The sequence below is a fragment of the Amblyomma americanum genome, chromosome 3 (genome assembly GCF_052857255.1).
Source record: "Amblyomma americanum isolate KBUSLIRL-KWMA chromosome 3, ASM5285725v1, whole genome shotgun sequence".
In the NCBI taxonomy this organism is placed as follows: Eukaryota; Metazoa; Arthropoda; class Arachnida; order Ixodida; family Ixodidae; genus Amblyomma; species Amblyomma americanum.
Genome location: NC_135499.1, coordinates 50,434,983 through 50,461,204, shown reverse-complemented (window position 1 = coordinate 50,461,204; position 26,222 = coordinate 50,434,983). Strand labels below are relative to the sequence as shown.

Below are 26,222 nucleotides of genomic sequence, written 5' to 3'. Positions count from 1 at the left end.
CAGTGTGCATCATCACTTATCAGCGCCGGGTATACTAATGGAGGCAGGTTGTTGTGAATATCCTCTGTATGCACACAACTGAAGCAATTGATGTATACCCTAAGGTCTCCATACATTGTGAGATGGAGTCGTGTTAGGTTGTGAAGAGTTCTTGAGGTGCAGGTGCTTAGCTTGAATGTCAGTACACGTGACAGGTTTGACACCTAGGGCATTTTTCATTTGCTGTAGGACCAGCACTGATAGCCAATGGCACTTAGGGTGCAAACGAAGGGATGGTGCATGGTCATGTGACATCTGGCTGAATGTTTTCAAAGGGCTGCGATGAATATGTGAAGTTCGGTCCTGGGATCGAGATGTGGAGTGTCCTTCACACATACAATTTATTTAACTTGAAGACAAAGTGCATGACGACTGAATATGCAGCATGAAGTGTACACGCAACGTGCCTTTTTAAGCAGCGCAACACTGTGCTAGGTGAGAGAAGGTAATCCAGGTGGAGAAGTTCAGGCCTTGTTGGTAAAATTTTGCTTTCTTCAGTGTTGCACTCCTTAAGAGAATGTGCCAGTGCTTTCCTTGGACCCTCTGTTGTAACTCTGTGTCACATGTCTGAGTCCTCAATCTCTTATTGATGTTCTGGTGGCCCTCGTGACAACAGCAGTCATGACATAATGGAATTAACTCATTACAAGATTGCAGTTATGACTGCATGCAAAAAAAAAAAATAGAATGTCTTTATGGGCCTTGGTTTTTAGTGTGAATAAACTGCATGCTAAATTGCAAAAAAAAAGAAGACGGCAAACGGACGGCGAAGTGACGCAGCAGCATGTTTCAGGACAAGTGACAAGTTCTGTGTCCCCAGGCTGCCCACTGGTCCAATGTGTAGCTGCTGGTTCAAAAATTTGTCCGGTCTTTCTTAATTAAAAATAAACAACCTTCAAAATTTGCAAGAGTGGCAGATCGGGCTAGTTGGTAATTTTCCATAATGCGATACAGCGCGAATAAAGACGGGAACGAAGCGAGACAAGACACCACAGCGCTGACTTCAACTGAATTTTTATTGCGGAAAGGGGATATTTATACAGGAAATGGAAGGGAACGCATGATGCCGCTACTGCTGGAATTGATACGCGGGATAAGATATTTAAAGGCGAAAAGAAGAGGCTGCAACAGCACACAAGGATGACTGCTAATAACAAACAACAACGCAGTGCAAGTCAATGATGAACGATAAGACAAGGCACCGGCATTTTGCAACAAAAACACAAAAAGAAGAGCCAAGGGGCCTTAAACCGCAGTACAAGGCGAGGAATGAAACTAGGGAGCAAAAAGCAGGGCACTAACAATTTGCTAGAGGAAAATAAAGCCAAAAAAAGGGTAAAAAGATCTAAAACCGTGCGAGAGAGACTAAAGTTGCAGGGCCAAAAGGGGCAAATAAGAGGCTGCTCATGACATGGCGGCAAACACACCTGAAAACTACTAAGAGCCAAAAGGTTCTAAAATCGCTGAAAATCAAAACTGAAGGAAGAAATCACCTAGATGACATCTGGCCCAAATAATCTACTTCTCGATTCGTCAGGGCGATCGAGGGAGAGCTGACACAGTCCTCTCCTAGTTTCAAGATGTGCAATGCCTCCATGATTTCGCGAGTGCTTTGATGAGCATTTTTATCTAGAGCAGTGCAATCTTGAAACAACGGCTTGCAAGGGCGAGACGGACACTTCAAGCAATGCACTCCCAGGTTCCTCTTTGCTGTGTTGCTGACGTCATTAGAGTGCTCCATCAGTCGCTCATTAAGGCACCGACCAGTTTGGCCTGTGTAAGCCCTGCCACAACTCAAAGGAATTTTATACACGACACCGACTTTGCAGGATACAAACGGTGAACGGTGTTTGACCGGGCAGGCTGGTTTACGCTCTGCAGGGGCGTTTACTCTGTGGCAGAGCTTGGAGAGCTTGTCGGGAGCCGAAAACACCACTCTAACATCAGCCCGCTGGCATATTCTCTTCAACCGGTGAGACACCGCGTGCAGGTAAGGAATCACAACAACCTTGTTGTGCTTGTCTGGAACCGCCACTTCGCGTATTCCTCCCTTAAGCTTCTTCAGGAGGCCTTCTGCTACCGAGATGAGAAGTGTCTTAGGGTAGCCTGCTCTTTCCAGCCTAGAAGACTGTTTGTTAAAGCTGTCACCCATAGAGTGCAGACAAGATTTCTTTAGAGCATTAGTAAAACACAGGTTCGCGATGCCGCGCTTAACAATCTTAGAGTGGGCAGAACTATAAGGAAGCAGGGACTTGCCCCCTCTCGGCTCATACCGCCAGCATAAGTGTCTTTCTGCTAGAGAAAGCCTTAAATCAAGGAAGCGTAGTGACCCACTCTCAGGTGTCTCATGTGTCAACATGAGAGGTGACAGGCACTGCTTAAAGGAGGAGAGAACACGAGAAACAGTACATGGAAAGGAGCAAACATTGTCAGCAAGTAATACTAAGTAATCGTCTACAAATCTAAAAACTTTTGTGACAACTGAAGGGAGTCGTTCAGCGAGCAGTCGGTCATGATGGGCAAGGTAGATGTCACTGAGGATGGGAGCAATGCATGAGCCAATGCACACACCGCTTTTCTGAATGTGACTGCTCTCGCCCCATTTAACAAAAGTGGAATTAAGATAGACCGTCAACAATTCTAAGAAGCCACCTACCGACATACCGGAAGAATTTTGAAATGCAACCGAGCCGAACGCATCGATGCTACTTTCAACGCAAGACAAAAGCTTGTCATGTGGCAAAGAATAATAAAGATCTTTAATGCCAACCGAGAATGGCATGAGAGCTCTGCGGTTAGATTTCAGGTAGTCAAGAACTTTACTCGAGTCCTTCAGAAGGAAGGGATCGTCAAGTGCCAGAACCTTGAGCCTAGACTGAAGGAATTGCCCCAAAGCTTTCTGCCAAGTGCCATTCTCAGTGACAATTACCCTCAATGGGCAGTCTGCTTTATGCGTCTTCGCTGTGAAGAATATGTCCAGACTGGCCTTGCCAGCAGCATTTATGCTTGTAACAAGTTTTGCTAGATTTAAGCGGCTGCAGATTTGCTTAGCTTTTGATTTTAGCCTTGACAAAGATACCCTTTCACGCCGCTCGAAGACTGATTCCAAAGCATCAACAGCTTTTGTGCCAAACATGTCTTTGGGCAGGACCAGGAAACCATCTTCTTTGTCAGCTGCTAATAACGAAAGATCATGGCTTCTTAAGTAAGAGACGACATGATTGAAGGGCCTAGTTTAGTCCTTCAATTTGTGGCGAGACAACACGTCGACTCCTTCAGACAGGCAGCTAGCGAAATCAGAGTCCTGAGCACGATGAGCCACTTGCCTGACCAAGCCCAGTAGATCCGGTGGCGACTTCTTGGGTTCCACGGCGAATTTTGGACCTAGGCTGAGCAGAACACGAGCCACTTTGTCCGGGAGCACCACATCTCCAAGGGTGTGCACTCGATTGCTGTGACTTGAGCGCTGTTTCGGTGAGATGGCACGAAGGTAGCAAAGCTCATGTTGCCATAAGGCTTCAGCAGTTCTGTCAGCAAGCGCGGAAAGCTCACGCCACTTCATCCTGGCCCTTGGGAACCTGTCGAGGCGATGAAGCTGCAGGTACAGCGCTTCTCGGAAGAAGCGTGCTTGGCGCTGCCACTCTGACCGTAGGATCTTCATGATTCTTATGCCATGATGGAGCGAGGGCTGGAAACCTCCCAGGAGGGTCTTAATCGCGCCAGGAAGCAGCTTGACACGGATGCAAAAGGCGAGTTCCTCGGGCCCTTTCATGTGTTTCTCTGCTGAACCTTCCTGCCTCATTGCCCTCTTCGCTACTGCTGTCTGTCGTGCCCGCTCTCTCGCCTTTTGCATCCGTGTCAAGCTGCTTCCTGGCGCGATTAAGACCCTCCTGGGAGGTTTCCAGCCCTCGCTCCATCATGGCATAAGAATCATGAAGATCCTACGGTCAGAGTGGCAGCGCCAAGCACGCTTCTTCCGAGAAGCGCTGTACCTGCAGCTTCATCGCCTCGACAGGTTCCCAAGGGCCAGGATGAAGTGGCGTGAGCTTTCCGCGCTTGCTGACAGAACTGCTGAAGCCTTATGGCAACATGAGCTTTGCTACCTTCGTGCCATCTCACCGAAACAGCGCTCAAGTCACAGCAATCGAGTGCACACCCTTGGAGATGTGGTGCTCCCGGACAAAGTGGCTCGTGTTCTGCTCAGCCTAGGTCCGAAATTCGCCGTGGAACCCAAGAAGTCGCCACCGGATCTACTGGGCTTGGTCAGGCAAGTGGCTCATCGTGCTCAGGACTCTGATTTCGCTAGCTGCCTGTCTGAAGGAGTCGACGTGTTGTCTCGCCACAAATTGAAGGACTAAACTAGGCCCTTCAATCATGTCGTCTCTTACTTAAGAAGCCATGATCTTTCGTTATTAGCAGCTGACAAAGAAGATGGTTTCCTGGTCCTGCCCAAGGACATGTTTGGCACAAAAGCTGTTGATGCTTTGGAATCAGTCTTCGAGCGGCGTGAAAGGGTATCTTTGTCAAGGCTAAAATCAAAAGCTAAGCAAATCTGCAGCCGCTTAAATCTAGCAAAACTTGTTACAAGCATAAATGCTGCTGGCAAGGCCAGTCTGGACATATTCTTCACAGCGAAGACGCATAAAGCAGACTGCCCATTGAGGGTAATTGTCACTGAGAATGGCACTTGGCAGAAAGCTTTGGGGCAATTCCTTCAGTCTAGGCTCAAGGTTCTGGCACTTGACGATCCCTTCCTTCTGAAGGACTCGAGTAAAGTTCTTGACTACCTGAAATCTAACCGCAGAGCTCTCATGCCATTCTCGGTTGACATTAAAGATCTTTATTATTCTTTGCCACATGACAAGCTTTTGTCTTGCGTTGAAAGTAGCATCGATGCGCTCTTCTCGGTTGCATTTCAAAATTCTTCCGGTATGTCGGTAGGTGGCTTCTTAGAATTGTTGACGGTCTATCTTAATTCCACTTTTGTTAAATGGGGCGAGAGCAGTCACATTCAGAAAAGCGGTGTGTGCATTGGCTCATGCATTGCTCCCATCCTCAGTGACATCTACCTTGCCCATCATGACCGACTGCTCGCTGAACGACTCCCTTCAGTTGTCACAAAAGTTTTTAGATTTGTAGACGATTACTTAGTATTACTTGCTGACAATGTTTGCTCCTTTCCATGTACTGTTTCTCGTGTTCTCTCCTCCTTTGAGCAGTGCCTGTCACCTCTCATGTTGACACATGAGACACCTGAGAGTGGGTCACTACGCTTCCTTGATTTAAGGCTTTCTCTAGCAGAAAGACACTTATGCTGGCGGTATGAGCCGAGAGGGGGCAAGTCCCTGCTTCCTTATAGTTCTGCCCACTCTAAGATTGTTAAGCGCGGCATCGCGAACCTGTGTTTTACTAATGCTCTAAAGAAATCTTGTCTGCACTCTATGGGTGACAGCTTTAACAAACAGTCTTCTAGGCTGGAAAGAGCAGGCTACCCTAAGACACTTCTCATCTCGGTAGCAGAAGGCCTCCTGAAGAAGCTTAAGGGAGGAATACGCGAAGTGGCGGTTCCAGACAAGCACAACAAGGTTGTTGTGATTCCTTACCTGCACGCGGTGTCTCACCGGTTGAAGAGAATATGCCAGCGGGCTGATGTTAGAGTGGTGTTTTCGGCTCCCGACAAGCTCTCCAAGCTCTGCCACAGAGTAAACGCCCCTGCAGAGCGTAAACCAGCCTGCCCGGTCAAACACCGTTCACCGTTTGTATCCTGCAAAGTCGGTGTCGTGTATAAAATTCCTTTGAGTTGTGGCAGGGCTTACACAGGCCAAACTGGTCGGTGCCTTAATGAGCGACTGATGGAGCACTCTAATGACGTCAGCAACACAGCAAAGAGGAACCTGGGAGTGCATTGCTTGAAGTGTCCGTCTCGCCCTTGCAAGCCGTTGTTTCAAGATTGCACTGTTCTAGATAAAAATGCCCATCAAAGCACTCGCGAAATCATGGAGGCATTGCACATCTTGAAACTAGGAGAGGACTGTGTCAGCTCTCCCTCGATCGCCCTGACGAAACGAGAAGTAGATTATTTGAGCCAGATGTCATCTAGGTGATTTCTTCATTCGGTTTTGATTTTCAGCGATTTTAGAACCTTTTGGCTCTTAGTAGTTTTCAGGTGTGTTTGCCGCCATGTCATGAGCAGCCTTTTATTTGCCCCTTTTGGCCCTGCAATTTTAGTCTCTCTCGCACGGTTTTAGATCTTTTTACCCTTTTTTTGGCTTTATTTTCCCCTAGCAAATTGTTAGTGCCCTGCTTTTTGCTCCCTAGTTTCATTCCTTGCCTTGTACTGCAGTTTAAGGCCCTTTGGCTCTTGTTTTTGTGTTTTTGTTGCAAAATGCCGGTGCCTTGTCTTATTGTTCATCATTGACTTGCACTGCGTTGTTGTTTGTTATTAGCAGTCATCCTTGTGCGCTGTTGCAGCCTCTTCTTTTCGCCTTTAAATATCTTATCCCGCGTATCGATTCCAGCAGTAGCGGCATCATGCGTTTCCTTCCATTTCCTGTATAAATATCCCCTTTCTGCAATAAAAATTCAGTTGAAGTCAGCGCTGTGGTGTCTTGTCTCGCTTCGTCCCCGTCTTTATTCGCGCTGTATCGCATTACTTCAAAATTTGGTACCATGCTTTCTACATGAAAGTATAGTTACTTGGAGCCGATGTGCTGGCAAGAAAAATGATCGAGGCAGACGATTATTTTCATAAGCAATTCACTTGAAATATGAATATGTTTTGACGAAGCAAAAGCTTAATTTAACTTTTGCAGTCATTTAACAATATGACCGCTTGTCACAGCGGTCCATGTGCATCAAGGTAGTGATCGTGCGCCAGTAGCGCAGTGGAACTGTTTAACTGTGCTTTCTTTTTTTCAATGTGAGGACTGCGCAGCACTTTGCGAGAACAAAGGTGCTCATATGCTGGTCATAGCACGCATTAAAAGCACAGCGCTGGACCAGTAGTCGAGCAAATTCAATGATCATACTGAGGTTGTAGCTTTGCGGGTCATCAGTGTTTTGGTTTGCGTGAAGCAATACTTTAATTGGATGTTTATGCGTGCTTGCATTCGTGGCAACCATTCGACTTCATGCAATCCCAAATATATGGAAAGTTGCTACAGTGGACTCTTCGACGTTTAATCGCTGTGCCAACATATAAAAGCGCATTGTTCCATCGAACCTTTAAACGAGACATCGCGCTAAGCTGTGAAATTCTAAAGCTTCTATTTAGTTGTATAGGCATATCTAAGCCAGCAGCAAACACTAAGTTCACGGCGAATATCTGCTGGCACCTGATATTGCAAATCCTGTTAGAGCTCCGGTAACTACTACTGTTCTCATTCTTGCAATAATGCCCTTAATGCGCTCCTCGCTGTTCAGAACACGGGGACTTCTCTTACATGTGTCTTCTTTTCCTACCTCGCTGTGCTGCTTGGCTCCGACGTCCATTCGCTGTCGTTTTGGCGTGCTCGTGATATAGTTTTCCCACTGGTTTGTACGAGTGCGTCTTATTTGAATCATCCCGCGAACGACCAGACAAGACAAGGAGAAGCGGACTACGTCTTCCCTGCCTTTTGCCTCGTCGTTCACGTGCCGATTCAAAGAATGCACCCTTGCCCAGCTATCAGCGGTCCATGTGTGCACTGTCTGTCTGTGTGCATTGCCGTACGTATGAGTGGGGGCCGGCGCAGGCCCGCCTGGAGCGGCGCCGGCGAAGCCTCAGCGGTTCTACGGTCAGCCACCACCACCCCTGCAAGTCACCTCCCCACTCACCTCCCCGAGGTCTCCCCTACCGAGGCCAGGTACTATTCGTTGCCCCCATTGCACGTGTCTTGCATCTCTGTCTGCTCCGTTCGTTACACCCATCGTAGTTGCCCACCCCGCACGGCATGCCGTTAGGAGTCAAGAGTGTCTCATCAGAGAGATAGCATGACGTGATCCGCTACCGTGAGCCACTTCCGCGCGCCGCCAATGCGTATGTGCTGATTGGCCCCGACGCGGTGGGTACGTGCAGCTTGTTGGCACATAGCGCCCTCTAGGCGATCCGCTCATGCGCTGTGGCGCCCCGCAGAAGCGGCTTGCGCTATGCTATAACTCTCTATTAACAGGCATGTGCCCTGTAGTGCCTTGGTTAGATTATGTTGGGCAAAACTATAAAGCACAGTGTTACGTTTCATAATATGTAGTGCGCAGGGCAGTTATAACGTTAGATGCAGCAGAATAGAACAGAGACACTCTTCTATGTACTATGTCAAAGATGGCTATAGAATGCGTTGAGTTGCTGCAAAATTCTTTTTCCCATCTGTTTCATGTAATTGTGAATAATGTACTATCAGCCTCAAATGTACAGTAAGCATGTTCTCGAAAAAAAAAAGTATTGTTGCTCTGGCTTGTGGTTTGGTTCGTGGTTTCGTTTGTGGGGTTTAACGTCCCAAAGCGACTCAGGCTATGAGGGATGCCGTATTGGAGGGCTCTGGATATTTTCGACCACCTGGGGTTCTTTAACGTGCACTGACATCGCATGATATACGGGCCTCTAACATTTCTCCTCCATTGAAATGCAACAGCCGCGGCCGGGATCAAACCCGCGTCTTTCGGGTCAGTAGCACCAAACCACTGAGCTACCATGGCGGCTTGCTGTGGCTTGTGACCCAGCCACCTGGTAATGTTACTAGGTGACGGTGCATGTTCGTTCCCACACACCTTCAGACGCTTCGAAATAATTCCCCCCCCCCCACACACACACACACGCAAGCCGTAAACATTTATGGCCGATGGTACATCGCGCTCAGCATGACCTTACGTGTGTCCAGAGTGAAGCAACTGTATTTTCCACTTCATTGCTAGTCAGTGTGCTTTTAAACAGAGCAACCAACTTGCACAAACACTCAGTGTAGTTTGTTCTTTGCATCGACGGCTGAATGGATAAAATTCTAGTGCCGCTGCGCTCGCACTGGTTCTATAAATGTGCTTCTCCCACATATTGGACGTTGCAGCTCATATTGAGTGCGATAGCATGTTGTGAAAGCGCTCATCAATTAGCAATGCAATCATACGTCGCCGACACTATGCCATTATTCTTTCGTTCGCTATCGAGGTACTGAATTATTTCCTACCAGTAAAACAGGGACGGCACATATTATTGCATGCAGTGATAAGAGAATAATGGAAATGTCCAGAGCTGAGTCCATGCAAGACTTGCACACTGAAGCATTATTTCCTAATCTGGCTGATGCCCAGAAAACTTTCGAAAAAGTTCTGCCTTTCTTCTTCATGGTCAGGTTGCTTAATGAAGAGGAAATACGTTTGGACATTTCAAGCTAATTTGCAATTGGCAAATGTTGTAGTCATGGTAATTTGCAAAGATGTGTACACCATTTGTGAGAAGTGTAGAGCCCACGGTGGTTTACTTCTGGGCCTCGCCATGTGGCTCTTTTTGCTACTGAAACAGCAGAGGTGGCACAAAAGCATAAGCATCTGCTTCACATGAGTGAGGTGCGGGGATAGATTCCCAGTGCCGCCGGGTACCCGCCGGTGATACAGTGGGCACAAGCTTTCCCCTGTCGTGGTGCTTGTCTCCATTAGTGTGAAATGCTTGGGGAATGGGCCTTTGACCTTTCCTTGTGTAGACAAGCACCTGTGTGCCATAAAAATTCATCATCATCATCATTATGCCTCCCCAGTATTCCACTTTTGGAAGGTAAGAAGGATCCCTGGTTCTCCCCCTTCCGAAGATTAAGACTTCCACAGATACCCCAGGGATGTACTAGGCTTAGAAGCAACCCTCCCTGGGCTCTAAACTTTTGGAAAAGCTATACATGTGTAGTGGGAGACGCATAAGCCTTTTGCGTATATCTGCCTCCCGACGCTCTTCTTCGCCGCCGTTGGCGACAGTAGAAGCACTGTGGCATATCCAGTGCAGGTGCACTGCATTGGTTGTGTTGGCTGGAAGTGCAGGAAATGGCTTTCGCTGGCGACAGCTGGAGATGTGGTGCCTGAAGGTGCAACCACTCAGAGGGCGTAATGGACGGTGCCGTCTGGACAGACAAGATGTTTCTTTTTTTTTATTTTTTAACTTAATCACGGGGCAGCTGAGTATGGCGCACGTCTATTACAAACCCGTGTGAGAACATGCTTTAATTTCGATCTCTACGGCCGCTGGCACATTTTGTTTGGTTTATGTGCATTCGTCACAGCCAACGGACATTCAAGAGCAGTATAAAACCCACTATGCCTACTGTGTATTCAACAGAGAGCTGAAGTAATCATAGGGCAATGAGGATCGTTTAGTTGCCAGTTAAATCGCTGACTGGTCACAGGATGCCTGTGCCACTGTTTGCTACCTGTTCCTGTTTCATTTCTTGACGGGAACGGTGCTTAGCACATTTTCTGGTGGAATCTCTTCAAAGATATGGCCAAGAGGACAAAAATTCTCGGCAGAACATGGCAAATGCCTGGCCATCTTCAGAGGCAGACTGGTGTACGACACTGTCTTAAAGGACTGTGGTCACCTAAATTTATTGCGTGTTTTCTTCTTTCAAATGATGCGTTAGACATTCAAATACATGGATTACTGCATGGTATTTTCCTACGACCGGTAAATAATTGATAATTGAGTTTCTTCTCTCGTGCTGTTTCGGTTTCGTCACCCGAACGATGGTGGTGACGTGAAGTTGGTGTAAGTCACATGCTGCACTACAACGCTAAGGTACATACGTCGTTTTAATTCACTAGAACACTTACACCAGCCTGTTTTAAGACCTGGAAAGACAAAAAAAAAACTACCTATGAGCATTTATACAGCAGACTTTTATTCCTCACGCGACCTAAACATCAACTACACGTTACAGCCATCGTTTGGCAGTTGAAACCACAACAGCGTCAAGGAGAAATTCAATTACAAATTATTTAGCAGTCGCAGACGAATACCATGGGGTGCTCAATGTATGCCAGTGTCTAACGTATCGTTTGAAAGAAGAAAACAGGCATGCAAAAATTTGGTGTCTACATTCAAGACTGGCTGAAAGCCTCTTACATAGCGCCGACGTACTGCCTTGGAGCAAGTTTGATTCGACTTCACGCTCCGACCTGCAAGGAAAGCACCAGAAACCCGTTGCTTCTGACGGACTACCAGCCGACGTGATTAGCAGCCCATCACATGTCAAACTTCGCCCGCGATTGTCTAGAAGAAAAATTTCGGCATCCTCCTCTAACCCGTACCAGCCTGCGATCGTCAGGCGCATTTTCTTGTGAACAAGATTGACTACACCAAATGAAGCCAGCCTCTACATCTTTGCTGCACGACATTATGGCGAGCACTGGGAAGCTCAAACGCTATGATGTGGCACGGCAAACTAAAACATATGCCCTTTTGGCCTCCGCCACTAGCTATGACCAGTACTTCGCCTTCGCACAGGTGGCGGAAGAATCAGTGGGGCTTCAAACTAGAATGTCTGGGTCCATGTGCTCTTGGTGCGTGAAAAGCCAGGGCCCGTGGGGAGGTTAGGAAATTCCGTTAGTGAAGAGTACACCTCGTGCGTTGGTTGCGGCGCAACACAGTTCCCCCGCCCCCGCGCGCCCTGTCCCCGGACCGCGGCGGCGGGCTCCTGGCTGAGGCCGGCTACCCGCCCGTCGTGGCCGCGCCGTCCCCGTTCCCACCGGCGGCGGCTGTGGTGGGCCCCAGTGGCGCACCTCCGCCCGGCCCGTACCCGCCGCCCACTTCGCCGCGGCGAGGCTACGAACTGGGCTACCCGGCGGTGGCCGATGGCCGGGACCCGGGTTACTCGCCCGAGCGCAGGCTGGACCACACGCGCTCCCTGCCGGCCACCTTCAATTCAGCTTACGAGGAGCCCTTCTATGGCGGGGACGCCGCCGGCTATGGCTCGCGCTCAGGCAGCGCTACGCCCATCATCGACGAAGAGGCCAGGTGCGTGCGTTATTCCTCTCCAGCATTACGCTAGCTCCTTGCTCATCTTGCCATACATATTTTATTCATTCATTTTTTTACTACTGCGGAGTCGCTTGACTCCAAGCAGGGGTGAGCACAGATACAAGTAAAAAATAAACAAGATATAGGCGAGCATCATGCAAAAGCAAACAGATGACGCAAAAAAAAAAAAAGAAGCAAGAATCGAGGGTTTCACATACAAAAGGCTCTCAAATTATCAACAAACATTTCCACATTCGGGCTATTCACTGCACACTTCGGCAATATATGTTGATGTGAGTGCACAAAATGGGCAGGATGTCTGTACAGCCTTCCCTTTTCATTCGTTCTTCTTTTGGCTTCACGCTGAACTTGCAGTGTTAATCGCTAAACTAAAGCCAGTTTATGGAATACTTATTTCTCTGCTGCTAGCGTGTGTGGCGGAATAATATCTTCCATCATTCTGCCGCAACTGCTGCTTTCAATTTAGCTGTGTCGTTCATGCAGGCACTTGCGAGAAATTGGTTTTTCTCTGCTTTTATATTAGGACAAGCTATCTTGGGGAGAGAATGGTAATCAGTAATATTTGTTTTTTCTATATACAAACATTGATGATTTGTTCAGCAAAAATATTCTAATGGCATAGCTGTAGAATTGAGCCTGTTGATGTGTAGACTATACCGAAGCCTCGCTTAAACGCTCTTTCCTTTTCCATTCATGGCTGTGCAGAATGCGTGTGGAGTACATGGAACGCCAGCTTGCAAGTCTGACTGGGCTGGTGCACAAGGCCCTGGCTGCGGGAACTTCTCCACGGCAGCCGAGCCACCTGATCCCTACCAGGGACACGGACGTGGCTCCCGAGAAGGACAGGTCGGGTGAGTAGCCTTCCTTGGCTTCCGCCGCAAGAATGAGTGCCACAATGGATTCTGGGGCCTCCAGTGGGGTTGGGACTGGTTTCCTCTGTACACTTCCGGGCGTCTTGAGCAAGGTTTCTGCTCACTTAGATCTGCTGACGGTTAATCTGTTTTACCTGAATACACCTGCTTCTGAGCTTGAGTTATGCGTTAGAATTTTGTATGGGTGCCAAGCAGATAGCGTGTCAGCGACACATTTTTATAATTGATATTGCTCCTTATGTCATTTGTTTTTATTCTTGATTCTTTCATCTGCTGATGCGCAGATGCGCTTCACTTTGTATGTGATATTAAATACGATACTCACCTTTCCTTACGATTTTAATGGGCACTTCGTAATATACTGGTAAAAGGTTTCAACAGTATCCGTCTTGCATCAAACGTCTTGGTGCATGTTAAATAAGTATTGGAACAGATTATGAGTTTGAAGGGAGATGTTATATTTATATTTTAATGTTGCAGGCTTACTGCTGTTAACATGCTTCTTAATACTTGCTGCATTTACTGCACATATAAATGTTGTGTTCTCAAAGCCTGTTGATGTTGCTGTCGGACGTACAAAGTAATTCAGGTTATTCACGCGAATTTAAGCACCCGCTCATTTTTTTCCTTCGAGCTGCAGAACTGTGAATTGAACGAATGATACGTGTTTAGTCTAGTTCCTGGTTTTTTTTAATGAACTAAGCCCATCAAATGCAGTTTGCTGGATAAGATCAGAGTGTATCTAAATTCGCACTATTGCAGTATTTTGTTCGCCACTTCTGCGGTGAGAGCACTGTGTTACGAGTGCATCTAGACCATGTTTTCATATGTATGCACCTGATATCAATTTCTCAGCTTGCAGTTTCCATAATAGTAGTCATGCGTTAACCTAGTGTAACTGCTTTGGTTTGATGCCTCTCCTAAATACACTGACGACAACCTGTTGGCGCCGTAAGAGTTGCAAATTGAACGTGTTGCGTTGCTTTCGTTACCTTCCGTAGGCTAAGGCAAACATCGCTTTTCGAACTGTACAAAAGAAAGTGATCTCTGTGTGCAGACGTTACTGGTAAGGTAAGGATGAGACTTGCGCGGCTCATTCGTGGAAGTGATATTAGCGCGATTACTTTAAAAGCAACGAGCTCTTACTCTAGCAGTCATGAAAGCCATGGTGCTAAAGCTAAGCTTTGTTTCGTTTGTGGAAGTGTTCAGTAAAAATGTATTGGTGATATAAACGCTTTGGAACGTGCATTTATAACGTTCATCTTTCTTCGACAATGTACCTAGAATACCTAAAATATATATTCTTGATGCAACATTAACCCGTCTAAGGTATATGTTAACAGCTATGGTGAACCTTAGTCATTGTCAGCCTTGATGGTTTAACTTTCTGCTTGCATTGTTGCAGTACAGCGTGTACTGACAGTATTAGTTCACTAGGCCGCGTGGGCTGTGGCCAAGTTTTGTAAGTACGTGCTAGCACTAGCTTTGTCCCGAGGCCATTTCATGTGAGCAGTAGGAAGCAAGGCTGTAGCTACAGCTGTCTTGTAATTTCCCAAAAGCAGTCAAGCCCTGGCAGATAGCTTGCCTATATGCCTTGGTCTTTGCCTGGGTGTACCAGTGATGCTAAAATATTTTCTTGATGTCTTAATGTGGTCATTTATTCTGGTCATTTTCTTCTCATGTATATGTAATCGATGTATGTGGACACAGAAAAAAGTTACAATTGTGGTGATGTAAAGATTGTGCTGATTCACTGCTGTTTCAAAAACAGATAACAACAATAAGAAAACATCATATGTGTGTGTGTGTTATGTTGGGTTTTATTGCACATAGGCAACTGAGGACATCATGCGCCAAGAACAAGGTATAGGAAAAGTCTTTTGTTGAATATCATAGAAGTGTAAAAATCATCCCTGGTGTAGAGGCCCTCAAACGTTAATACTACCTAGTGAACACATACACAAATTGTAGAAATGGCTACTAGTAAAAGAAAACATCATATTGATTGGAATCGAGGTTCATTGTATTGCACTTTATTTTTCCTGCTGAAGCCCAGGCAGACAGCTGCCATAGTGCTTATACAGTGTGTAGCATGTAAGTTGAGCAAAGTTCGCAGACAGATGCAGTTATACAGGAACACTGGCTCTGAAAGCAATGCTGTGAAGAATCTTGCATGAATATGGGTAGTCTTCCTATTCATCGTTAGTTGCAACTGAAGGCCAATAGGCTCTTGAGTCTCTAACTTAAGGGCTCATTGCTGGATCGGAAACCTATAGACTGCCTCTCAGCTACAAGAATTTTCGCGTTAGCACCACACTGTATTTCGTACCTGCAGCTTCTCTTGTTTTGCTACAAAGCAAACCCACGAATCAGGCTCTTGGCAGAAGCGATAAATGGGCTGAGTCTGTTCGAGGCTGACTGCAGGTTGACTGTACCTTAGCCCTTCCTGTAAAAGCCAAGATAGCTCTTAGTGCCCCGTCAAAGTATGTCCTCACCGCCTGTCTGGATGTCGTGTAAGCGTATAGTTTTTCTGTATTGCATCGCAGTATATATATACAAATTTTGCTAGCCATTATGCATGTTATGGTAAAAAGAAAACACTTCTCCGCACTATATTCCTATGGCCATGAATCCATCAGTTCTCTACACTCATATGTGAATTTTTTTTTCGTGATGCTTAGCTTCTGTTCTGTGCAAAAACAGTTTGCGCTCATTTTAAGTGTCCTACAATGATCTGTTACATTTCGTTTGTGTCTATGACTTGATGAGAACACAGTTGGGGCAATTTGTGACTTGTACAGCTCCTGAGTTTGTTTTCAGGACTTGTCATGTCCTGCCAGGCCTTCTTGGAAATTGGAAACCGTGTTGATGTGTTTATTCACAGGGCCATTTGTTAAAGCAGAATTCTGCTATTTTCTGGAGGCTCTCACCCAGACTCTCAACAACCACGTGAAATTTGATTTTGACCCGAACCTTCCCAATTATACGGCTCAGTGGCAGAGCTCAAGGGTGTAAGCAGCTAAAGGTAATATCAGGTGCAAAATTTGTGTGTATCACACAAGCTTTCGTTACGTTACAGTGCCACGCCACTTTCCTGCAACACCTGCAGTGTAGACAGGCAAGATGACTGTTGCTGTTGCAGGCATGTCAGTTAGCGCATTTCGATTCGTGGGGCTCCTCGCCAGAAAGAAAAAAACACAAGCAGGAACTGCAAGAGCAGCGAGCAATGCTACAACACAGGGTATATACAGCTTTTTTAGTGGCTGCCAGCACTTCAAACAAACTGGCAAATACTCTAAAACAATCTGACAACAGCAAAGGCATTTGGTTAGTGTTCTTCAAACGCAGCAAAATTTGCGAGTAATTGAAAAAAGTAAAAAAAAAACGGTAGCAAAACATTTCTTTCGGACTCAAACCAAGCATATATGTTCGTCAAAAAATTTTAAAGAAAGTTCGTGATCAGTCTTTTTAACTGCAAAAATGAACAATAATATCACAGCCACGATAACTCTAAAAAGTTTTAGAACCCCAGTCTTCAGTAATTGTTCCAAAAGATAACTTTCTTGGTGCATATAAAGACAAAGCTTAAGTGCCCGATTTTAACCCCCATGATTCTCATGTGTGAAAACCAAGGGCGCTGGTTCTGTGTAATTCTCGCTACAATTGATGCAACTCTGTGTGTACCCGCCATGTGTTCCTTCTTGAAAGATGCCAAGCTGTAATTTTTGCACATCCGTGGCAAGTATACTGCCAAATGGTTGTACCAGTTAGTTTTCAGTTCACTTACAGTGCATTTCTATCAACCGCTAACCGCATTACGATATCATCAATCGTTTGGAGGCATGTGTCGCAGTTGAGAAGTGTGTTCTGTTTTGGCAAATGCTAGGTAGTTCATACAACGGTTTTAGATATCAAGCACCTGTGGGGTATTCTCAGTGGCACACAGGACTGGCATCCTAAAACATTGCCCTGTCTGCTAATACTTGAATGTTGTCACTGATTGTTGAAGCACCATCTTCAGGTGATATTGGATGGTAACATGGTCATGAATTTTCAGTCCCCTAAATGCTACGAAGCCAACCGAAAGCTATTTCGGTTGTGTTCGCTTTTTCAGATGACGTTCGGCTGCCAGAATACGATGTGCAGAAGCACCCCTTCAAAGGTACAGGCTTGCGAAAGCAGCCGCCTTTGTGAGGCCCTTTTTTGCCTTCAACCCCTGTCCATGCTTCCACATTTTTGAAGCTTTTTAGCTGCATGAAACGAATGGTTTTTTTGTCCTGTGCCAAAATTCTGGTGTTTGTGAATGGCACTGCTTTTTTGTCCAACACCGTTACTTTTTGCGCGAGAGCCCTTTTCGCCCCCCCCGATACCATATATGATCCCACGAAAGCCAGTTGTAACAAGCAAGTACTAGCGCAGTGCTGGAATCATAACACTAGCTTCGTATATTGATGTCCTTACAATAACATTTATTACTCAGTGGCATGATAGACCCTTTGCATGTCATGGCTTCGTGCAAGCATCTTGTGATATCTAACAGGACCCATTTCCCGAATTGCTGCAGTACTTTGTCTGTGACAACTTCTGCAGATTGTTATGCTCTATTTTTTCCACAATGTACATTTTGTTTCTTCAGGCGTGCTTATGGCGTTCAACTCAGTCAGTATCATAAGTGCACTAGATTAAAAATGCTGATGTGCTTAGTTAATCAATGGAAGCTTAAGTTTCAGAGGAATTGCTCAATGGTTGGCGCATTATAGCAGTGGTCTCTAGCAGCCCTAGCTGCTGCATGGTTTTTCTAGTCCCGTTCATCCAATTTTCTGTACTGTGCCAGTACTGCGAGAACTGATGTAAAAAATAACAAGAAAAACTTCAGACGATACCGGATATTACTCGGCGGAAAAAGTCTCCTTTGTTCTACATGTTCCTTTCTGCCACTCGTAAAACATGCAGTTTGGTTGCTCATGCTTCGCTCTGTCATAAACAGTTTCAAGAATAATAATTTTCACAGTTCCATGCGACTCATGTCTGACGGTGCCTTGACGGTTATAGGTTTTCAGAGTTGAACAGTGTGCCTCAGGCGCCCCCTATGTTTCATGTGTTTTGCACATCTGTTGTGTGTTTCTTTGGCATGTACGGCACAGATGCAAATCGAAGTTTGAACGCAAAAAGCGCTCTTCCTCAAAAAATATATTTTCTCGAGCCTGACATCACTAATCGTCCGGTTTGTAGAGCAAGTCTGATTTTAAGGCATTGTTCTTACCTTTTATCGTAAATCTTGCTGCATTGGTGAAGATTCTCATTTGTTGCAAAAGTTGGACTTGAGACCTCAGGGCTGGGACGCCCATCGAGGCTAGCGGGAAGGCGCTGCGGTCCGGGGTTAGGCCTCACCCGTCCTTCTTCTTCCTTCCTTTGCCCGCACTCTTCCTTTTCTAGAGGAGAAGTCAGTGTCATTCTCAGATGAGACCCTGGATTGCCACAAACAAAAGCAGCACTCACCGCAGCCAGCAGGTGATTGTACCTCTGCCCTGTTCGCCCAGCGGCTGCCGCCGCAGCCGTGCTTCAACCTCGCGCGAACGCTCTGTGTACGCTACGAAAGGGTGTGTCAGTGCTGGAATGTGCAGTGTATATGAGCAGGACAGCCTCTATGTCATGCCCACAGTTACCAGTTGCCTTGCCTTGACGCCCAACTTTGGGCACCTTACTTCGTGCTACCCTTCCACAGTTGTCCTGCCTTGAAAACTACAGGTTGTCTTTCGTAGCGTATTCATTTGTCCTTGTTTTGCCAAGCCCTGGGCCTGCGCATTGCTTCCTTTTGTTTCTTTCAGAGTACTTTGTTCACTGCAGGTTTGGTTTCGTCTTTTTGTGTATGAAGTGAACCTAAGTTGTGGCCTTTGTGGTCGCGCATATTTCTTCACGCTTTTAGCATCCCATTCAGTTGGATATAGAGCATTATAATATATGCATATGTCTCCACTGAGAGCTTTAAAAGCATGGAAAAATATGTATGCTTTGCAAAACAAGATACAGCTTAATCTTTTGGCCCCTCTGATCGCAAGCGTACCTTAGTGGTTTGAAGTCCTTAATGAGCCTGAATGCTTGCTTGAAGTCTGCATGGGAGACGTTGCTGGAAGGCCGTGTTTGCAGGAAAACTGAAGTACGTACAACATATCGCCAAAGCTGCAAGGGCATGCACTCTTTGGCATGCTTGCCGAGGACACATTTAGGGTTGCATACAGAACATTGGTTCCATTGCAGTTCTGTAAATATTCACTGTTACCGTACGTCAACTAATTTCCTCAATAGCAAAAATTGCGGGACTTTGTTTTTGCTTACGGTCAGTGAAACTTACTTAAACAATTTTTTAAAACCCAGTGGAACATACTAACCAATTTATCTTGCAGAAATACACTAGTATGTTGTTGGTCTTTTGAACTGTGGTTTCTTATGTTTGCTATAGTACTGTTGCTGCTAACCGAAAGATGAAAAGGAATGGTGCTCAATACTTGTTTTGTATTGCTGGAAAAGTAGAGAAGACATTAAAAAAAGCTCTGAAATCGGTCATAATTTGTAGGTGGCGGTGTAACCGTTATTAGTGCCTTACGCTGCACATCCAAGGATATTATAATGGAAATAAAAAGCATGCTTTGTTTTCCTGTCAAGCATGTCGCGCTGTCACACAGTTTTTTGCATTTTAAAAGGTAGGCATGTGTCCTAATACTATTTTTACAGTGAAGTTCTAGTATGCATGCTCAACTTTAGCACATACTTTTCATTTAGTGTAATATGCATGTTCAAATCAGATATTGAAGCTCATCGTTTTTTTTCTTTGCTGCATAAAGTTAAACTTTATTCCTGCATTAGTGTGAGACTGTAAGGAAATCTAAAATTCATTCCTCGTGTTGGAAGTGTATGGTACAGTTAAATCTTCATCTTTCTCAGTGCTTTTATCATGTGGAAATTGAAACTGGAGAACGAATTACTTGGTAAACATTAGTGAACGAACACTTAAACAGTGGCAAACATATTTAAGCTGCATTGTGCAGGTGTAGGACACACTGCCAGGACAGTTTGCAATTATACATCAATGGTTATATAAGCGAGAGCGCAAAACACTAGCATCAGTAAAACACTGCACCTGTGCCAATGAAAGCTATAAATAAAGCGTGCTGCCGTGATTGTTGAAAGGTGCATGCTAAGCATCATTTCTTAAATGAAAGCTAGAATGGCCACTGCATGCGTAGTGAAAGGCTACGTGGGCACTGACATAAATGGACCCTTATGTATGCATATTCATTTCACTACCTGTCGATATGTTGTCTGCATCGATGTAGTCATTTCCCTAGCCTTAGAAATTGTGTTTGCTCGGACAATGTTTATATTGTCAGCAACCTTCATAACCGCCTTTAATTACAAATACACTAAACTGCAAAAATTTTTAGCTTTCCAAGCCATCTTGTCTAAACATCGTGTATTCGCATTTATTGAACGAGTAAGACATTTTCAATTACGTCGCTTATTCAGTTATGTTACGCGCTGAGATAACAAAATGAGAAACTGTTCAAGGTACTGTAATATTGCAGCATCTTGGCTCTAAAGTTTTCGGGCATCCAGGACAGCTGATTTTTCATTTGATTTTTTTTCTTTCACAGTCATTCATTGTACAAGCTCATGCAGAACACTACAACATGTAATGTTTTACTTCTTGGCACAGATTTTTGGCAAAAAACAAGCATCAGCCTTCGTGCTAACTTGTGTCTTTCTAAAACAAAGATCCAGTGAGAAATAGATGAGTTACAGTAATGAAAGGTAGTACTGGAAGGCAGCCAGGAAAAAATGTGAAGTTACATGCTAAGCTGGGAGTATATTCTTCACTGCGGTGCTGGTAAACTAAGGAAGGAGACGTGAGAGACATGGTAAAGGGTTTAATGACAAGGGCCGACAACCAACCTCCGCGTGTGGCATTCAGTGCTTTACTGCTTTAGTGGAATGGCTGGCTGCAGTGGCTGTTTTTGAGTCTATTCTCATGGTCATTTGTGCAATTCACTTATTTCCATGTCTGCTTTATGGGTCGAACATGGTTTTCCTACTGAAACATTTTTGTATACGCCACGGACACAGAATTACTAGAATTTGGAGCGCGCATAATGTGGAAAATATACAGAAATGCTTACGCTTTCCGAACATTCTCTATTTGGTTTCCGCATAACTTCCGTATTGTTTCTACATGACGTGCAAGACGTCATTGACGTTTGTAGTATTTCCTGATTTCCATATGCGCATTCCTTATAGTCCTCAAAGATGACATACGCTCTGTACCATTTCCATATGAGCTACACAAAAGACATGTGGGACTGTTGTGATGATCATACAGAAACGTTTCGCTGCAGTTTGCGGGGTGCACAGCAAAGGTTTTCTGTCGACTAGGACACAAGTTCACCCGGTAAATGTTTCCAGTTCCTTAAGTCTGCTTGTAGTCAATTGTTTAGTGCGTCATGACTATGCTAGAGTTGAACACACTTTTTCTGCGACCTCCTTGAGCTTGTGGTAACCAGTGCAGGACCAGTAATTGCCGTCCATATTTTTGACAAGTACTCTCTTTGCCAAAAATATGCAGCCCAAGGGGCTTGCTTCCAAGCTGTGCAGCAGGGCTCCTAAGCACATTTGACAGTCGTAAGCTTGGGAGGGTTGAGGACCTTCGTGTGATTAGGTTCTCTGAGTAGACAAGAGGAGCCGCACTGTACGGCTCAGAAGCACACCCCTTGGGCTGTATACTTTTGACCAAGATTGTACTTCAGCTCTTCAAAGGCAGGATAATGCTGCCTGTTTGCACCTGCAAATTGTTGGTTGAGCGCTTCACTTTCTTGGGTGCTGTCATGGCGCTCGGTTGCTGACCCAAAAGACGCAGGTTCGATCCCGGCTGTGACGGTTGAATTTCTGTGGTGGTGAAATGTTAAACGCCCATGTAGTGCACGATGTCATTGCACGTTAAAGAACCACAGGTGATCCAAATTATCCAGAGCCCTCCACTGCGGTGTCTTTTACAGCCTGAGTCGCTTTTAGACCGTTCTTTTGGAGCCACACAATAAGGGTTGGGTCGTATAATGGGAACAGTGGAGTGTCAGCAACATCCGAAAGGCACAGACACAACATTATTTTGTGGCGCTGCACAAGACAGGAACTGCTTTACACTGCAATAGGAAGCATCGGTCCATCCATGAGGCCTCCGTACCTGTTGTTGAAATTAGTCAAAGTTTGCCACTGGCAAAATCTGCCATATGCTATGCCATATGCCACGATACCAATGCTCGCTACCTGCGTTCACTTCGTAGCATTAGTTCTTATTTCGTTCCTCAATTTTGTGCTATCATCGGCGTCTGCAGCGCATCTGCCTCGGTTGTCAGGTCGCAAAGGGGATAGAGGGAAAATTGGGGTGGACACTTAAGCTCTGCCTTAAAGGCATGACACAATAACATTAATGTGTTAATGCCCATATATGCGGAAATGGTTATTCTATACTTAACATTCATAGGTTCCTGAGAGTCCCCGTACCACTCCTGGCACAGTGGTGCCCCGTTGAGCTATGCGCAACTGCATTGCAATGACAGGTGCTGTCATCGGTGGGGTATGTGCAACCCAGGTTGCTTTCCCGACCAACTGTCGAGACCTATGATTAGTTTAACTGCCGCCTACCATAGTGAGCAGTTTGCTCACAATCCAGTGGGCAGGTTGTGGTGATGCCACAAGGTTACGTGACCAAGGTGGCCCACCTGCAAACGAGGTTGCTTCTGTGGGGATTTTTGTGGATTTTTCGCTCATGGTCAACGACACTGACAACACAGGCCGAGGATGATGTCAGCTGTTCTGCGACACGAGCTCCTTAACACTGTTGCGTTAAAACTGCCCTCTTCACATTTAGGGGAGAGGAGGGGAAAAGGGGGAAGGAAAGAGAGAGGGTGGTAGGCCACAGGTAGCAAAGTAAAGAGGGAAATCCCCTCTCCACATTTAGGGGAGATCAGGGAGGGGGAAATTAGAGAAGGAAGAGGGAGGGTGAGAGGCGACGGGTGGCCTAGTGGCCTGGAGGTCTGCCTTGGCTATGTGGGGTGGTGCTTTCTTTGCTGTTACACACTTTGCTGTTACACATTCGTGTTACACACTTGTAACTGTCCTGAGAACAAAAAAGAGCCATAGTTTATAACTCATAATTTTTTGCCTTTATCACAACTCATAGAGGCTAGAAGAAACAGTTATCAGCTGGTAGCTAATTGGTACCATTTAACTCCCAACTGAAAGGCAGCTGGAACCAGTTGAAAGCAGTTTACCATCAATTGGGACTCGCCGACCCCCTACTGGAAACCAACTGGAACCAGTTAGTCCCAGCTGACTGCCACATAGGACCTGCTGACTCCCAGCTTGAAGCCAGCTGGAACTGGCTGACCCCAGTTGAGTATCTGCTGGGACCGGCTAAAGCCAGGTGTAAAACTAAAATCAGCAGTTTTTTTTTCATGTGGGGAAAAAACACTCCTACGATGCTTAATGCTGGTGCGGCGAATGTAGGTATAGGTGCTATGTTTATGCAGTGAACGTCGCGAAAGGTGATCACATACCCCAGAAGAACGCTATCATGCATAAACCAGCTGCTTAGTCATAGAGAAAAAATGCCTCGAGTGGTATGTGTGATGTAAGTTAGGCCAGCACTTGTACGGTTAATCTTTTCTGCGTTACTAGCGACTAAAATTGATAGCCAGCCGTACACTCGAATTGAGGCCTTATGCTTCAGGAACGCTGACACGACAGTTTCTGCAAATATGGGAAAAGGCATACAGACGCTGACCACCTCTTACTATCTCTGGCCTAACCGGCCTCCACAGAAGATGAAGACAGCCTTTTTACATGTTATGCCCATGACGGCTAGTTCACGACAGCGGCGAGATGACAAGGGATTGCTCTTTCTCTTACCGATGTCGTAACAGAACGAATAATGAATGTGCCAAAGCCCTTTGCAAAGGGCGATCAGCATTCTCATTTCGAAATAACGGGCTTTAGAAGAGAAACTGTTGTCCAGGAGGAAACGGCTAGCTCATCGCATTGCAGAGTCCCTGGTAAAAGAAGTTTTGCAAACATGTCAACGGGTGGGCAACTGATGACCACCTAAGCTACACTCGCACTTTGGCTAGAACCAAATGCAGGCCCCTCTAGTGAGGACTCACTGTGGCTTTGAAACCTTGGTTCTGCCGTGGTCCACACCTTTTTAGGCTGCCAGCGCCGTAAATCAAGTACGCGTAAAACGGGCCTGGCTGCTGTAACTTGTTCGTAACCAAAACACCATTTCAGCAATTTAGAATGGATCTTCTAATTAATTAAGCTCTATTCTAAAATGTATACCTGGGAAGGAATGGCTAGTTTTTGCCACGGGTTATGTCACCCGTTACGCAGTGACGAAAGCTCCAGAGTGGCGGGGCATTTCTCTGGAAGCAGCTGGATTCTTCATCACAAATGTTGTCTTCAAGCATGGTGCTCCGGTACTCATGGTAACAGAGAAGGAAGCAGGTTCACGGCCGATCTTCTGGAGACAGTTCTGATTGTCCTCAGTGGCACCAGCTGCTTCAGCACGATGGCCTATCACACCCAGAAAGCTGGATTTACAAAACACCTGAACAAGACAATTCCATATATGCTTTTCATGTGTGTCCACGTAGACTACAAGATTTGGGACAAGATCTTGCTATACGTGACATGCGTATCCAATACGGGGCCATACAACACAACCTCCTTGAAACCATTCGGACTCATCCACGGTCGAGAAGTCAAAACCGTACTCAGTGTGATGCTGTTTTACGACTGCAACGACTTAGACAAGGACATCAAGGAAATCACTGAATGCGCAGAGAGACCAAGAGATGACTAGCGTGAGTTTGTTTTGAAAACCTGCCAGGAATGGCGCCTCCATTTTACACGCTAAGGAGTGCTGTCTGGAAGCGTTGGCTCTTGGGCTTGGTGCGTGAAGCAGCCCACACTGTGAGTTGACGGGCTGGTGACGGGAGCCTGCATTTGTGTTTAGGTTTTACCAGCAGCTCGCTGTTGCGGGCTGCCAGAGCGTTGCTTCGCGCCTCAAGCTGAAGGATTGGAATGTCATTCAGGGGACATTCTTTGCCAACTGCCCTTGTGGTAGGAATGGACACAGTGATAAAAATGCACCGCCGCCAGCAGTATGTTTTTTTAGTGTTCTCGCATTCTGGGCACTTCTGTCGACAACCGATAAAAAGATGAGAGGCTAAAAAGACGATGGCCAAGTTGCAATGCCATACTCTATGACATTCCCTGTCAACCGCTGTGTTGCCTCTTAAACTGTTCCACTCCACTAAGCCTTCTTTGGCTAGAGGTTTAGCAAGCCACAGAAATATTGTCACGAGGTTGTGATGGCGGGCCTTTATGAAGTCAAAGACAAGTAGGCTGACGCAGAACTAAAGGCATTTTGAGGGCGAACGTATCCTCACACAGTACCAAGTGTGCTCTGTGGTTGTCGGAATGGGCAATATTTTTCTCCGAGATCTTAACAGCAAACTGATGTCTGTACCCTCATGCCTTGTATCTTATGCCGCATCGATGCAGATTGTACCGTCTGGAATTTTCCTTTCAACACTGACCGCAATGCAAGAAGCTCCGACCATGAACTGTGCCACTGCACTGCATACCCCGTCCCTCGCCAAACCTTGCCAAGCCTGCATCTGAACCAATGTGCTGTTACAGGATGTCGTTCTCTTGTCTCCGCCAGCTTACGCAACGGACGGGCAAACCACAGGAATCAAGACATTTGGCATGGAATACTCAATGACAACCGTCAACTGTGCTTTCACTGTTGTAAAGCTGGCCACATCCTGTGTCACTGTCCGCATAGATAAATCGGGTTCTGTGGTTTCGCCATCGGCGAACAACGACCAAGAGTTCGACAGCGAGCACGGTAGATGGACGAGCCTACGTGCACCAGTCGGAATGTGTCTTCAGTTGTCCACCTCTGTCCCCATCACCGCCTACCTCACGTCTGGCATCGTCAAGCCACAGCTGCGCAGCGTATGTACACGGTAGCTCCACCATGGCCACCATACGGGAAGCTGAAAAGAGCAACCCTGGAAACTGGAGTTCTTTTTCTCACAAAACAACGAACATTCTCCACCCACGACGAACTTACCCTCACTGATGCTCATCAGCGCCGAACTTGGCACAGTCAGCTTATCGAAATAATTTACCAACTACGTATGCCTCTTCAAATGTGGTTGAACTCAGCAGGAGATAACTGGCTGATCACACTATTAACCGCT

At 46.1% G+C, this 26,222-nt stretch overlaps 2 protein-coding genes across 38 annotated transcripts in view; one reads left to right on the top strand and one right to left on the bottom strand.

Moving 5' to 3' along the window:
* LOC144124579 (coiled-coil domain-containing protein AGAP005037) overlaps positions 1-26,222 on the top strand; it is a 489,877-nt gene that overhangs the window by 391,331 nt on the left and 72,324 nt on the right. For 19 of the 37 annotated variants that reach the window (XR_013313234.1, XR_013313233.1, XR_013313235.1 and 16 more), the window contains 5 exons: positions 7,773-7,883; positions 11,641-12,007; positions 12,737-12,882; positions 17,018-17,065; positions 18,340-18,414. Coding sequence is in view for 34 of the 37 variants with exons in the window: in XM_077657334.1 (XP_077513460.1) it covers positions 7,773-7,883; positions 11,641-12,007; positions 12,737-12,882; positions 17,018-17,065; positions 18,340-18,414 (747 nt within the window). In the remaining 3 variants the exon portion in view is untranslated. The remainder of the gene's footprint in view (positions 1-7,772; positions 7,884-11,640; positions 12,008-12,736; positions 12,883-17,017; positions 17,066-18,339; positions 18,415-26,222) is intronic. The other 18 variants (XM_077657335.1, XM_077657332.1, XM_077657349.1 and 15 more) reach the window with 5 other exon arrangements.
* Positions 1,529-3,175, bottom strand: LOC144126337 (uncharacterized). Its single transcript, XM_077660408.1, has one exon. It carries the CDS (start codon positions 3,173-3,175, stop codon positions 1,529-1,531), a length of 1,647 nt encoding a protein of 548 aa, XP_077516534.1.